We start from the raw sequence: 16,445 nt of genomic DNA, 5'->3' as shown, positions 1-16,445 counted from the left end.
TTTTGCTGTTTTACGCTGGTCCTTTTGCTGTTTTACGCTGGTCCTTTGCTGGTGCTGGTCCTTTTGCTGGTTTACGCTGGTCCTTTGCTGGTTTACGCTGGTCCTTTTGCCGGTTTACGCTGGTCCTTTGCCAGTTTACGCTGGTCCTTTGCCAGTTTACGCTGGTCCTTTGCTGGTTTACGCTGGTCCTTTTGCCAGTTTACGCTGGTCCTTTTGCCGGTGGTTTTGCGCTGGTCCTTTTGCCAGTTTACGCTGGTCCTTTTGCCGGTTTACGCTGGTCCTTTGCCGGTTTACGCTGGTCCTTTTGCCGGTTTACGCTGGTCCTTTGCCGGTTTACGCGCTGCCGTTTACGCTTTTTTGCCGGTTTACGCTGGTCTGGTCCTTTTGCTGGTTTATGCTGGTTCTTTTGGTTTATGCTGGTTTATACTGGTCCTTTTGCCGGTTTACGCTGATCCTTTGCCGGTTTACGCTGATCCTTTTGCTGGTTTACGCTGATCTTTTGCCGGTTTACGCTGGTCCTTTTGCTGGTTTACGCTGGTCCTGGCCGGTTTACGCTGGTCCTTTTGCCGGTTTACGCTGGTCCTTTGCCAGTTTACGCTGGTCCTTTGCCGGTTTACGCTGGTCCTTTTGCTGGTTTATGCTGGTTCTTTTGCTGGTTTATGCTGGTCCTTTGCCAGCACATGACCAGCATAAAGCATACCATCCAATGTTCATTCATGTTTATTTCATGCAATAACTAGTAGTAAGGGGGAAAGGTTTGGTTCAGGTGTGCTCTACGTTCATAACAAAAAGTTATGTAATTTTAAAGCTGAGACTTTGTTTTATATCAAAAGTAACAAAGCTTGTTATAGCAAATAATGTTGTTTAGTGAAGTTTTGTTTACTCATCAACTGAAAACAGCATAAAAGATTGATTCTTGGGATTTAAGAATCAATATTAGTTCCTCAGAGAATCGATTAAAATCGAGAAATCAATGTCAGGCCAGTCCTAATCTGCATAAAATACTGCAGAGGTTTATTAATCAATTAATTTCATTGCACCTTCTTTCTCTTGTCCCGTGTTTATATAAGAACATGTGCACATACAAAAGTTTGGGCCTTTCAGTCTGGCAAGTCTCATAATGAACAGGATGATCAGTCAAGAGAGACTCTAACATTACTGCACACCACACACACATTTAAACACACGTGTGTTACCCAGTATCCTGGCTAATGCAGCTTCATTAGTATTATATTTATTTCTAGTGTTAAAAATAACTTTATTACAGCAGAAATGTTGCATATACAAATAATTTAGGACAGAAAGACATGCATAACTGTAAAAATGTACCTGAAATTCAGCATAACCAAAAATGCCATTGCTTAGTGAGTTTTTCTGACAGAGAAAAAAATAATCTAGATGTTCTCCTAAAAAAAAATGGCCGTAATATTTTCTTCCACAGAAACATGTTTGCTGTAAATATTTGCTCTTGGTGTGAACGGCTAAGTTTTCTTCTCAGTCACGTCACTGAGGTTGTATTTTAGGGACTATTTGTGTTTCATCAGTGCTGTGTATTTGAAGAGCATCTGATCTCCTGGTTGCTACGTGCTCAGTCCAGACTTTTCTCAATAAATCTCAAATTACATTGTAGAGCATTTTTTAGCAGAAGATGGATCCGCATTTGCCAGCTGTCGCATGCTTTCTGTTTGAAAGAAAAGAAAGTTATAAAAGAGGGAAGGTAAAGCAAGGTTGTAGACAGTGAAACTGTTAAAAATATATATTCAATAACTCTGATCTGAAACCCAGAGAGTTACAGTCATCTAGGCATAATCATGGCCAAAACTTTAGTTGGTCACATACAGGAAAAGACAAATATACAGTTGTGAGTTCTTGGTCAAAATAACCCCAACTAGAATTTTAAAATTGAATTTGGTTTATGCTGGTCTTTTGCTGGTTTATGCTGGTCCTTTTGCTGGTTTATGCTGGTCCTTTGCCAGCACATGACCAGCATAAACCATACTGTCCATTGTTCATTCAAGTTTATTTCATGCAATAACTAGTAGTAAGGGGGAAAGGTTTGGTTCAGGTGCGCTCTACGTTCATAACAAAAAGTTACGTAATTTTAAAGCTGAGACTTTGTTTTATATCAAAAGTAACAAAGCTTGTTATTGCAAATAATGTTGTTTAGTGAAGTTTTGTTTACTCATCAACTGAAAACAGCATAAAAGATTGATTCTTGTAATAATAACCCCAACTAGAATTTTAAAATCGAATTTGCACACAAATTCACTTCAGTGCATTCTGGGATAGAAACATGCAATTCTGCCAACAAGCTCTTTATTTTCTGCCTTTGAGTCTGAAGTGCAAATATGATGCATAAAAATTCAGTCTAGATGGGCATCACAATAGTTTTGGGAACAGACCTTATACACGTATGAACTGTAGTGCTGAATTCACCTGCCAGATCGATCCTTGAGATTCCTATCAGACCTTCGTACAAACCCTTGATGGGGTTTTCTCCAGCGGTGATCACTCCGTGCAGCCAGATGAGCAGCATCCTGTGCCCGTGCTCCTTGTAGCTCTTTGTACCTTTAAAGTTCAGAGCTTGTCATCACTATGACAGATATCTGTCAGTGTCTTCAGTTTATTTTGAGTAGTAGTGCTGAGGAATACAACGGCTCTTAAGGGTCTTGTTTTCTGATTTAGAATTCAAAATAGAGTTAAGCAGACCACTTCACACTAATAACTATGGTTACTGGCTCATGTAATAAACCTATTTTCCTTCGTGTAATAAAAACAACATTCTTGGAATGTCTATTTCCAGACCTCACATATTCAGAGATGTTTTGTATTTTTGTGCATATTTTCCAGTTAAGATATTTGGCAATTTCAGGAAACCATTTGTAGCCCCATTAAGAAAAGTGATTAACTTCTCATATATTAATCCACCCATTTGTATTTCCCAATTTATAGTCATAACATGTTAATGGGTTACATAGAATACAACTTATATATGTATATATATTTATATACAAACCCTACCTTTTGTTTGGGGTCAGTATGATTTTACAGAAATTACTTTCTATTCATCAAAGAATCCTGAAAAAACAATTATCACCGTTTCCACAAATATATAACTGTTTTCAACATTAATAATCAGAAATGTTTCTTGAGCAGCATATTAGAATGACTTTTGAAAGATCATGTGACACTGAAGACTGGAGTAATGGTGTATATATAACTTTTTTAAATGCACTCAGCAGATAAATGACGTACCTGTCCATTGGTGCTCTATGGCTCGAATATGTGCTTCTGAGAACTTCCAGTGCCGAGCCAGTGTTTTCCACTCGTCTGGTTTGAGATATTTGGAGGCGAGTTTCCATAGGACAGATCGGATATGTTGTGTCTCCTGTCGATGATCTTGTTTAAAGGTAAGACTTGTTCCCACCAGAGAGTCAGAGTCACTCGTCACATTTTCCTAAGCAAATTAAAACATTAAAAATAGCACACAATCTTAAATTATTTAAGTCATATTTTATCTGTCATAAAGCTTAATGTACACTTAACATACCTTCTCCCATTTATAAAATCTGTCAGCTTTGATAATCATGTCAACGACATTCACATGGTTGCTTCGTGCTGCAACATCCAGTGACGTCTTTCCCTGCTATACCATTGAAGTAAATTTCTCTTGTTTAATTGTTTGATCACAAGTGTATTACAATATTAAAATACACCATCCACACCCAAGTATGACAACAGTAATTTTCACCTTGTCGAGCAGATTGAGATTGACTCCAGATATCAGGATAATTTCAGCGATGTTCTGCCGTCCGTGTTCTGCTGCTATGTGCAAAGCAGTTTGAAGCCGCTGTCAGGAAAAATAGTTAATTTCACCTTAATCAGTGAAATCATGAGTGCGTTTGTAAATGTTAAACACTCACATTGTCGAAGATGTCCAGGTCGCATCCGGCATCGATAAGATCCTTCACTATTCCTGTGGAGTTGTTGAGTACTGCCAGATGTAGAGCTGAAGTATGTTGCTGGCAAGGAAAAATGTCTGTAAATACTATGTGTTTTCTGAACAGTAAAACTTAAAATTGTAAAATTTTCGATGTTTTAGCTCCTGGTTCAAGAATAAGGTAAATTTTCAAATATGCCCAAATAATGCACTCCATATTGTGTTCTTACTAAAATTATTTCTTTCGTGTGCATGCATATGTATTTGCGACCCAGCTAATAGAGAACGTTTTTAGAACTTTGGCTACATTCTGGCAAGATTCGAACAGTTATGAACAAACATACTTCCCGTACTGTTAATAGAATGTTCAATCAAAATGTATAATAACATTCTCAAAACATTAGTACAAAAACATTTATACATCTTTTATAGAACTCTTTGCAGAAACATTTTAGTTGTACGTTCATCTAAGATGGTTTAGGGAACAGTAGCATTCCCATAATGTTTGCAAAATAATTACATTTATTCAATTTACTATAGTGTTGCCATTAACACTGACATAGCCAAAGAAAAACACTTTTTAAAAATTCAGAGAACACAGAAATAATGTTTTCAGAACTTAACAATAATGGCAACAAAATGTTCTTAGAACATCTTTTTGTTAGCTCGATATATATACATAAATTAACCATTATGTATGTAATTAGGGAATTAAGATGCGATCTTATTCATATATTCTTTTAATGTCAGCAGAACTTAAATCACAGACTGTTATTTTACACAGAATGTTGGGAAGAAGATCTGAATCCACAATAAAGGTTCTCAACTGCTTGAACTACATGAACTCAAATTGAGGAAAAAAATCATTTGAAAACAAAACACACAGGAGGTTAGATTCAGGGGACTCCTCAGTCACATTTTGAGAATAGACATGCTTTGGACAGGATGAAATCCCCACTTTTCCCAAAAAGTGTTTTTGTCATGTTCTTAAAGTAAAAACAGCTGAAAGATACAGTAAAACTTCTGATAGCTGTGTTCTGTATAATATTGTCTTAAACATGTCTGTAACAATCAAGATGGCCTCGTATCTAGACTTACTGACACAATAATTAGTCACAATACTGTACATATACAGTAGGAGTGTGTGTATAGCTTTATTATTGGAGATTGCTAACAGAGAATCCACTAGTTGTTCAATCTGCATGCCATAGTGAATTTCCCCCCAAACATTCTCTCCTGTTCTACAGCAAATGTTATAATTCTTGATAGCAACCAAAAGTATAAAAAGGAAGCAAGCTGGGGTTTTTAGTACTGACTGTGTCTACTGAATCCAGGTGGATCCCAGCCTGTACCAGCAGTCGGACCTCTCTTCCTGAGCCATGCTGGACCACCAGATGAAGAGCCGACCTGTTACTCTATAAGAAGAAACATATGACCATGAGCTGTAGCTTGATGTACTAAAAACAATTTGAAAATGCCACTGGTTATGATGAAGACTCATCATGAAGTACTCACATGAGTAAGTTCATTGACATTGCAGCCAGCCTCCAGCAACAGTCTGATACATTCATAATGTCCTCCTTCAGCTGCCAGATGTAAAGCCGTCATGCCGTCCTGATAAAAGATCCCAATGTGAAGCAAATAAACAACACCAAAAAAAAAAAAAAAAACTTTTGCACACAAAAACGGGATCTAATTACAATGTTTTTTTCATCAATGCTCTCCCCGGTCTCCATGATCTTCTGTAGGACGTCACTGTGGCCTTGCTTGGCTACCAAATGCAGTGCAGTGTTTTCCTCCTGCAGTTCATGAACACCATATTAGTGCTGCATCAATTATTTCTTTATCCTTTGTTATTACCAATATTTTTCCATTTTTGGTATGTTCTTGTTTTGGTTAGTTTAACTAACCACAGTAGGGCAGGAAAGGCATCTACTGTAGCATGCTGAAATATGTTTAGTTTCTCTTTTTCTTTTGTAGTTAGATCCGATTAATAAATGTGCTGTTGATTTGTTTTCTATTTTGATGATTTCTTTGGAACCTCTGAATTTGGCACCTTTTCTTCTTATATAATAACTTCTTTTTTTTCGACCTCACATGGCACATAACAGCTTTCTGATGTCTGCAAACACTGGTTAAAATAAGAATACAGTGCCACAGCACTCAAGTCTACATATTTTATTTGGATCACATTGGCAGGTTCTTAGAAGAACATTGTTCTGAAGCCTTTGGCTCTCTTTGCCCTCTACTTGTGCATTTTGCATTTAGTAGTAGAGAAAATCTAATTAGCACACACTGAGTAGCGTCTGTGTCCCCGTGAATCTTGCTGTCCCTCACCTTGTCCTTGATGTCATGAGCACAGCCCATTCCAATGAGAAACTCCACCACCTCCAGGTGTCCATGCCCTGCGGCCAAATGAAACGCTGTCTTTCCTGACTGACACATGTTAGAAAGGACATAATGCAATAGACTCTTAAAAATAAAGGTTCCAACAGGGGGTTTCCATAGCAATGCAATAGAAGAACCATTTCTGGTTCCTCAAGGAGCCTTTCTGTGGACAGTTCTTAATTTGAAAAGAAAGTTAAGAATATTTTAATAATCCGAAGAGTCTTTTGTGTAATGGAAAGGTTCCAATGATGTTAAAGCTTCTCCGTGAAACCATGAACCTTTATTTTTAAGAGTAGTTTCCATAAACAGCTTTACATGATTCATCTATTTTCTCTGAATTGAATTTCTATAACCAAGGCTGTGGAGGCAGAGAAAAACAAAAAACATTAGCGAATCAATCCAAACCAACAAATGATCCAATAAACTCCTCATGGATAAAACTTGGACCTGTCCTAATCTTTACAAATTACGTTGGAATTTCATTGAGCTATATGTCTTTTTTGAAGCTTGACAGTTGACCTGTTCACCGTCTGCTTTTTACGTCAACAAACCTCTTCCTGAAGACAATTCCTTCCTCAAAGTCATTCCTTGAAAAAGCTTAACTGGTATTTGCATGAACACTGTGCAATCATCACAGCTGTTATCAGTCTCTGAGATGAAAAACAGCTTAAAGTGTCTGCAAGTACAGTATGTAGAATTCATGTGATCAAAACGTGAACAAATAGTAACTTTTTTGACAAATTCTGTCAAACTGACCACCTCCTTCCCACCCACAGAACTGATCTTACACATTTGTATCAGTCATGTGTATAAACACACTTAAGATGTTCTCGTAGTTACAATACATTGGAAAGCAAAACCCATTCTGTCCCTTAACTTTGTCTGGGCTCTAGTTTTTAGCAGGGAACCGAAGGTACAACAGGCACTGTGACAAAACATGAGATTCTCACCTTGTCGACTTTATTAAGCTGCACGTTTTCCAGATCTTCCATGATATACTCCAAAATACTGATGTGACCCCTCTGAGCAGCACAGTGCAAGAGATTCAAGCCATTCTGAAAGAAAAACAGAGAGAGATCAGTCAGTCAGATGCATTGAAATTAATGTTGAAGCCTTAATGTAGACCAGTACACATGCTTATTTGTATTGGTTAGTGGTCTTTAGAAGCTTCAGAACGCTATTCATCAAGAGCACAGTCAACCGTGAGAGAGCAGAGCACATCGATCCTTCTTAAAAAAATACCTAAAAGGATTTTTCCAATAGAGTCTTACTTTGTTTTCACAGGTGAGCTTTGCCCCAGTTGAGACAAGGATCTTTAGGATCAAGAGGTGACCAAACCATGCGGCTAAGAGCAGAGGGTTCATACCGAACTGGAAAACAATCAAGAATCTAGTCAAAAACAGTATTATCTTACACTGATTACATTTTGATTATTTAATAATCACATTCCAGGGATGCGTACATGTGATGATCCTTCTGCTAGCAACAATAAGGACAAGAGTTTGATTCCCAGGGAATAAAACTGCTTGCCTGAATGTGTCGCTTTGAGTCACTTAAAAGTGTCCACCAAATTCATGAATGTAAAGATTTTAATAAATAGAGCTAAACTGAGTTTTTTCACCAAAAGCATATGGAATGACGAGGCATGCTATATACTTCAGCAAATGTTTTTATAAATATCATGTTTTTAATATTATTCTAACTTTCTGTTAAATTTTATGAAATAAAACTGCATACGTTATAATGAATTAGTTATGCCCACATTACTACTTGAGGGACTACATGGAAAATTTGTATTTTAAAAATGAAAGTCACTACACAGGACCATTTATGTGAACTGCAAAAACAAAAATGGGATTCAAAAATGTTGACCATCTAGAACATCTAAAAAAAAAAAAAAACTTTAATTTATACTGTACGTTAACATTAATTTTAATCTTAAATTTCATTGTGACTTTTTAATTATCCCTTGCATTTCATGGCCACCCTTTGCTGTTGTGTGACAAGTTTGTGCACAAATTGGATTTTTATTTTCACCAAATGCATATGCAGTAACACAAAAATTCTTTAACATGCTATAATTTATCTAAAATATTTCAAAAACACTTTTCAGATTTCTTAAATTCTCTGTATAATTTTATAAAATAATTCAAAAAAATTATCAGCTCTTAGTACAGTATATATATGTATAAAGTAATTGTCACCCGGTTGGGGTATTTATGTAAACTGGAAAAAAAAAAGGGTATTCAAAAATGTTGACCATATAGACCATCTTCAAAAAAAAAAAAAAAAAAAAACACTTTCACTTATTCTTAAACATTCATTTTAATTAAATATAATTGAAACGTTTTAATTATCCCTTGCATTTCATGGTCACCCTTTAAGTTTGTTCACAAATTGGATATTTATTTTCACCAAATGCATATGCAGTGATATAAAAATTCTATATAATTAAAAAAAATAATAATAATAATTATGCATTCAGAAAAAATTTAAATAAATACTATAAAAAGCCGCTCCCGGTAGGAGTATTTATGTAAAATATATATATTAAAAAATATATACAAAAACTATGACCATTTACACCATAACAAAAAACTAATCATACACTTTTAGTTAAACGTCTATATAAATTTTAATCTAAAATTGAATCATGAGGTGTTCTTCTAAAAAAAACTTTTCTCCAGGTACATATTAGTCAACTGCTCAATTACCTAAAAAGGTTTTGTCTCTTCAATCGACGTTGATGTAACAAGCTCATAGCCTCCAGTAATTTACAGGCCACATGGTGAATGAACAGCAGCCCATTAAAGATTTATCCAGTGGAGCAGTATTTCACTCATCTGTGCTCATACAGTAAATAAACAACATTCAGCCTAAAATCTAGCTACATTTGAATCTGTTCGACAAAATGCATTTGACACGTACGCTGTCCATATCATCCAGCTCCATGTCGTGGTCCAGCAGCAGACGCACTGCCTGCTCACTGCCGGCTCCTGCTGCCCAGTGAAGGGCCTTACGGTCCATCTGTAAAACCAAAATCACATGAAAAAATGAAACAGCCACATTGACTAATAAGGCATTATCTTTATCATGTTTTTAGGTGATAAATACTGTTGTCTAGGGTAAAACAAGAGTCATATCCTGTGCGGAGGACCACAACATGTGCGTTTCTGTCACTTCCCAGTTGCATAACTGGGAAAAACATTCCAGGCGGAGAAACTGGCAACATAACTTCCTCTGACACAGCTTCCTGCACATTCAGCACGCTTTGTTGTCTTTCTTCAACGTGCCACCATGTTTAGAAGTGATGTGCATCATGGTTTATTTGGTTATTTGAATGAATATATATTTCTTATTAAATCAATTGCCAGTTTTAAACCTTTCCAAGGGCATATATAAAGACTGCTCTTTTACTAGAAAGACTGCTTTAGACTGTCTAGTATAATGCACATAGTCATAGTACAGTGCATGTAGATATGCATTGTTCATATGTGTCTGCATTGGCTATATCTCACCTTATTTTTGACTTTGATGTCCACCCCTCTTCTGATGAGCTCCTGCATTCTCTCCGTGTCGTTCCTCTTCGCAGCATCGTGAAACTCCTTCTCTGAGCGAAGCACTGGAGTGGAAGGTGACAGGAGTTACGTGTGGCGTGTACAGGTACAAACATCAGCAGGATCCGTGATTATCAACACGCATCAACAATATTCATATCTAATGATAACTTTTTAAGAGATCTATTCAATCTAGGTTTCAGATTCTATTCTAATTTTATACATCATTAAGATATGACCCACTATTAAAGATGTATGGGGTATAAACATAAGCAGGAACAATGAATGTCCACATGCATCAACAATATTGATATCTAATGCTTCTTAACATTTTTACAGATAATCTCAATCTAGGTTTTAGATTCTATTCTAGTTTTATACATAATTAAGATTAAGGATGGGATCGATTACTGATTTATTTTGGTTGAAATGTATAAAATATAATATTTCTAGATAGAAATAATAAATAGTATAATACATATTCGGCTGTAAATTTGTTGATGAATACAACAAAGCCTTAGTAAACGAGTCTCTTTAGTCTATTATATAATAACATTTTTATTGCAAACTATTTAGCAGCCACAGTTAGTTTTATAAGCAATATTATACAACGAGATGCATATATGAGAATATATTTCTCTCACTTGCCCTAGTTAGTGTCCGTAGTACCGCACTACAACACTGTCACTATTTCTTCCTTTCAGTATTTTAACACTCACATATATCGTCCTCAGACACCAGTCCGTCTTCCATCGTCACCATGTGCGCATCTTCTGATTTATGTCTACATTTTCATCTTTTGCTGTGATGTTCGGCTGTGTTTCGGGCTGATTCTCGCACAGCCGAGCTCGAGCCTGCCGCTTTGGGAAATGACGAATCCTGCTGGAGCTCATGAATATTAATTACGCCATGCGGACGTTGCTCCGTGTTTTTCCTATGGATGCGACTGTGGTCATAAATATTAATTAGAATGTGCTTAAGTCATCTCCAATAGCGACGTGGCAGTTAATGAATATTAAATAGGTTATGTAGAAGTTGCTTTGAGACGAAAGGCTAGTTATGAATTATAGTTTAATATTTTCGCCACCACTTTATCGCCATCCGGGTAAATATTGTGACAGACAGCAGATGACATATTTTTATGGCTCTTCTTCATCAGGTGAACATACAAGAACAACTTAAAGAAAATAATAATAATAATAATATAAAAAGGTGACAAAAATAAATGTCTGATACTGATTATTTACTTTAAGAATAAATTTATTTAAACAAAATATGTTGAAATTATTTGTTTTTATTTGATGATATACATATTTTAGGCTACTCCTTATTTTATCCGAGTATTTTTATTTCATTTATGAGGTCTCGTCTTTATTTTAAGTTCGTCACCAAATTATTAAATTCATTACTCGTTATCATCAGACTCTTTTCATGATCGGATTTTATCTTTGTTGTGTAATAATTGGCGATTGAGCTTGTTTGTCTGCCTGTTGGCTTTAGGTAAACTAACTTGAATGCTGGACAAATGTTGACCTGTTTGAACAAAGAAAGCTGTGGCACATTATTATAAGAAACCTCCACCAGAGAGAGCTGCAGACTCACATACTGGTCTGTGCGTCTGGTGCCAGGTTTCTACTTCCGAGACTCATTTCTGGCCAATTTTATTTTTCATGCACAGCTGTTGGGGCTAATAGGCCATTTAAAGATTGTGAGTCACAAACTGAGTTGATTTTTGCTTGCATAGCTGCATAAAACAACCAAGCAATGCATGTTGGCTAGAGAAGCAATCCAATATCCATATCAGAAGAAACCACTGTGGACAAGGTCAATTGGGAATGCAATTATCACGTTTTTGTTAAGCAAATCAAGGAAATTTTCTTAAAGAAATAAAAAATTTGCATTACATCACTTGCTCACCAGTGGATCCTCTGCAGTGAATGGGTGCCGTCAGAATGAGAGTCCAAACAGCTGATAAAACTTTATTTTAGAGCAGCATTGTCCAATGCTACATACTAAAAAGTCTACTACAAACTTTTAAAAATACTATTATGTGACATTTCAAACCATAATAAGCTACACCATTGTCACATGAAGTCTGCATTAATCTTATTATGTGCAACAAAGTCAGAACTCTTGACAGTCTGATTACAAAATTTCCTTCAAAAAGTGAAACTTGTATATTATATTCATTCATTACACACAGACTGATATATTTCAAATGTTTATTTCTTTTAATTTTGATGATTATAACTGACAACTAAGGAAAATCCCAAATTCAGTATCTCAGAAAATTAGAATATTGTGAAAAGGTTCAATATTGAAGACACCTGGTGTCACACTCTAATCAGCTAATTAACTCAAAACACCTGCAAAGGCCTTTAAATGGTCTCTCAGTCTAGTTCTGTAGGCTACACAATCACAGGGAAGACTGCTGACTTTTGGACAGTTGTCCAAAAGACGACCATTGACACCTTGCACAAGGAGGGCAAGACACAAAAGGTCATTGCAAAAGAGGCTGGCTGTTCACAGAGCTCTGTGTCTAAGCACATTAATAGAGAGGCGAAGGGAAGGAAAAGATGTGGTAGAAAAAAAAGTGTACAAGCAATAGGGATAACCGCACCCTGGAGAGGATTGTGAAACAAAATCCATTCAAAAATGTGGGGGAGATTCACAAAGAGTGGACTGCAGCTGGAGTCAGTGCTTCAAGAACCACTACGCACAGACGTATGCAAGACATGGGTTTCAGCTGTCGCATTCCTTGTGTCAAGCCACTCTTGAACAACAGACAGTGTCAGAATGGGCTAAAGACAAAAAGGACTGGACTGCTGCTGAGTGGTCCAAAGTTATGTGCTCTGATGAAAGTAAATTTTGCATTTCCTTTGGAAATCAGGGTCTCAAAGTCTGGAGGAAGAGAGGAGAGGCACACAATCCACGTTGCTTGAGGTCCAGTGTAAAGTTTCCACAGTCAGTGATGGTTTGGGGTGCCATGTCATCTGCTGGTGTTTGTCCACTGTGTTTTCTGAGGTCCAAGGTCAACGCAGCCGTATACCAGGAAGTTTTAGAGCACTTTATGCTTCCTGCTGCTGACCAACTTTTTGGAGATGCAGATTTCATTTTCCAACAGGACTTGGCACCTGCACACAGTGCCAAAGCTACCAGAACCTGGTTTAAGGACCATGGTATCCCTGTTCTTAATTGGCCAGCAAACTCACCTGACCTTAACCCCATAGAAAATCTATGGGGTATTGTGAAGAGGAAGATGCGATATGCCAGACCCAAGATTGCAGAAGAGCTGAAGGCCACTATCAGAGCAACCTGGGCTCTCATAACACCTGAGCAGTGCCACAGACTGATCGACTCCATGCCACGCCACATTGCTGCAGTAATTCAGGCAAAAGGAGCCCCAACTAAGTATTGAGTGCTGTACATGCTCGTACTTTTCATGTTCATACTTTTCAGTTGGCCAAGATTTCTAAAAATCATTTCTTTGTATTGGTCTTAAGTAATAGCTATTCTAATTTTCTGAGATACTGAATTTGGTATTTTCCTTAGTTGTCAGTTATAATCATCAAAATTAAAAGAAATAAACATTTGAAATATATCAGTCTGTGTGTAATGAATGAATATAATATACAAGTTTCACGTTCTGAATGGAATTAGTGAAATAAATCAACCTTTTGATGATATTCTAATTGTAGGACCAGCACCTGTAAATATTAAACAAAGGTATGTTAGTATGCAGTTCTCAGTACGTGTACTTTGTAGTATACCAAAACCGTCACTATAGGGAAACAAAACAAGACTTGGTTTCTAAAAGCAACTCCCATCATACCAGCAGAGGGAGAGTGAAACCGAAGCTATCTACTACACACTGTTCTGAAAACCACTTCAGGAAGGACAAATACAGATCTCCTATCAGCCTTATTTTGCAACGAGGAAGTAAGATATTTACAGTGAATGTGCGAGACATTCGCTTCATTAGCCACTGTAGGCAAATAACTAGAGCGACAACAAAGTGCATAAACGGTGAAACTATTTGCACTACGAAGCAGTGCGTTTATGAAGACGATAATACATTCAAATAATTCGATAAGAAACGCCAGTCTGCAAAATCAAGCCAAAAAGCAGCCCAAATAACTGTAAAATTCAAGTTAACAAATGCTATAAACAAGGTGGATAAATGGAGTAAATAGAAGGATGTTATCCCTGACAAAAATATTTAACCAAAGTTTTAACCAAAATGTAAAAATTAAAGGCTGTTAAAGAGCAGAATCTATTGGTCAAAATATGTTCATGTGTTAAAAGGGAAGGCAGGCTTTACGGGTGGTGTGTGTGTGTGTGTGTGTGTGTGCAGTCTCCTGCTGATCACTTCCACATTTCGCTATAATGCATGAAGCGGAACCGATTTCGGTTTTTTGGTTAAAACCCAGTACCTGACCAGTCTATACACACGCGCGCGCGCGCGCCTTTAGCTAGGCCTATCTAATCTATGTATGGGGTTCATTACATAAGACTTTTACTGTTTATACATACAGATAGTTATACATTTTATAATAAGCCATCCTAAATCACACCCTACCCCCTCACAAAAAACGAATGCATTTTTATAATAATAATAATAATAATAATATTAATAAAAACCTAGTTTACTTTATTTTTATACCAATTTTACAATTGAGGAAGTCCCCAAAGGGAGGTTTTTAGAGATTTGGTCAGGTTTAGCTCACTTTTAGGAACACATCTGTCCCCAAAATTTGGTTAAGTAGGTACACACACACACACACACACACACACACACACACACACACACACACACACACACACACACACACTTTGGAAATGGTTTTTATAATGTACAAATTGTTTTCTATCTCCCTACTCTAACCCTACCCCTAAAAATACCGCTCACACAAAACTTTATGCATGTTTAGATTAAAAAAAAAACTTTATTATTTATGAGCTATTTTCCATAAGGGGACCAACAAAATGTCCACAAAGGTCAGAAATTACTGGTATTACTATCCTTTGGTCCCCATAACACCAGGTACCATACACACACACACACACACACCAGAAAGACTGATTCTCATAACATACATGTACTCTATTTATATGCAATCCAGTTAATGACATCACATGGACATGTTAAAAGCTAAACTTGTGCATGTAAAACACTTCCTATTTTAGTAAATTGTAAACTGACCAAGTATTTGTAAACCACTGTGTATGTATATACAATGTGTGTGTATAATACATACGTCTTATATGTCACTGATTTCATTATAAATACACAATACCGTTCAAAGTAATTGTGTTTATAAAAGAAACTTTAAACATGAATAAACTCACATCTAAAAAGTTTATAGCAAATCCAGTGTTGAAAAAAATATTTTTTTTTTTAGAGAATCAGAATGTCTAAAAAATAGTATCATTTGAAAAATATTTTTTGACAGATTTTGGATTAATGCAGGTTCGATCAAAATAGTATCTTTTAAAAAACATTACAAGCTTCTGAACTGTTCTGCTTATGATATTTCATAAAAATGGAGATAAAGTCACAAAGGGACAGTGAATATTAAAGACACTTTGTCTTTATTAAGACATGCTTTGCAAAGCAATGATTTCCCATGTTTGCACATTTAATATGAAATTAGATTAAAAATATATATTAGTCCAGTTAGTAAATGCAATTAACAGATACTCAAGACATAAAACCATTTAAACATCAACAATAAACATTTAAATCTACATTTGTTCTTAAGCTTTGATTAGACAGACAATAAACATGAATGTCAGAACATTAATAACTTAAATATTAAGCATTTCCCTGCTGGCCGTGCTATTTACAAAATAATGTTCAATTATTCGCTGAGCTATAGTTTCATTAAAAATATTAGAGAACTGATACAAATTGAAACTTCAGAGGGAAATTAGGAAATGAAATACTAAATGTACTGCGGAAAAGGACAAAGAACTAAAATGAATCCCGTTATCAAAGACTATGTATTTATATAAAGGACTATTTACATGCAAGATCATATTTTACAAAATGGTACCACAAAAACACTTGTCATCATGGGAATATTCTTGGTTTGGTCTAGAATACACTGAAGTAAAAATAACTTGATGTTATCATCTACTCAGTTGGTTTTGCAGACTATCAGTAACCGTTAGTCATAGTAGCCTTCTCTCTGCTTAAAGAAGCTAGAAGTGAAGTGCTGCATGAAACTAGTATCTGCAGATTATTAATAGACTGTGTGAACAGGGAACCGCCTTGCCCACCGCATCAGTATGACAAAGAAAAACGAGGAACAGACTATTTAACTGATATTTCACCCCAAAATGAAGATTAACAGTTGACAGTAGCCATGGACTTCCATAGTAATTTTTCCCCATATTATTGACTAGAACTCAATGGCTACCATCAACTGTTTGGTTACCAACATTCTTCAAAATATAATATGCTCAACAGAAGCCGATCTCATACAAGTTTGAAACAAACAGTAAATAACAGAATTGTTATTTTTGGGTGAACTATCCATTTAAATACTGTGTTTGCA

The 16,445-nt window shown here is 36.2% G+C and overlaps 1 protein-coding gene across 2 annotated transcripts; it reads right to left on the bottom strand.

Moving 5' to 3' along the window:
• Nucleotides 1-421: 421 nt before the first annotated feature.
• Nucleotides 422-10,787, bottom strand: ankdd1a (ankyrin repeat and death domain containing 1A). 2 transcript variants are annotated; one of them, XM_042759500.1, is made up of 15 exons: nt 10,605-10,787; nt 9,847-9,950; nt 9,257-9,355; nt 7,600-7,698; nt 7,279-7,383; nt 6,278-6,376; nt 5,641-5,739; nt 5,456-5,554; nt 5,257-5,355; nt 3,924-4,022; nt 3,752-3,850; nt 3,551-3,643; nt 3,256-3,457; nt 2,437-2,568; nt 422-1,681 (listed from the first exon to the last, which is right to left on the bottom strand). In XM_042759500.1, the coding sequence occupies exons 1-15, from the start codon at nt 10,645-10,647 to the stop codon at nt 1,620-1,622; spliced, it is 1,533 nt and encodes a 510-aa protein (XP_042615434.1). In that variant the 5' UTR covers nt 10,648-10,787; the 3' UTR covers nt 422-1,619. The 2 variants fall into 2 exon arrangements, with proteins under 2 accessions (XP_042615434.1, XP_042615433.1); XM_042759499.1 differs by having other exon boundaries at nt 3,551-3,646; nt 10,605-10,786.
• Nucleotides 10,788-16,445: the final 5,658 nt, after the last annotated feature.

This window comes from Cyprinus carpio, chromosome A7 (genome assembly GCF_018340385.1).
Source record: "Cyprinus carpio isolate SPL01 chromosome A7, ASM1834038v1, whole genome shotgun sequence".
Lineage (NCBI taxonomy): Eukaryota > Metazoa > Chordata > Actinopteri > Cypriniformes > Cyprinidae > Cyprinus > Cyprinus carpio.
The sequence above is the reverse complement of the archived record's forward strand: the minus strand, read 5'-3'. Positions and strand labels throughout refer to the sequence as shown.

Excerpts from the sequence above, each read along its gene's own strand:
- ankdd1a (XM_042759499.1), bottom strand. The coding sequence starts at position 10,647 with ATGGTGACGATGGAAGACGGACTGGTGTCTGAGGACGATATAT. Across the intron at positions 5,356-5,455 it reads ATGTCAATGAACTTACTCAT|AGTAACAGGTCGGCTCTTCA; the intron begins GTGAGTACTTCA and ends TTCTTCTTATAG. Across the intron at positions 3,458-3,550 it reads GATTTTATAAATGGGAGAAG|GAAAATGTGACGAGTGACTC; the intron begins GTATGTTAAGTG and ends TAATTTGCTTAG.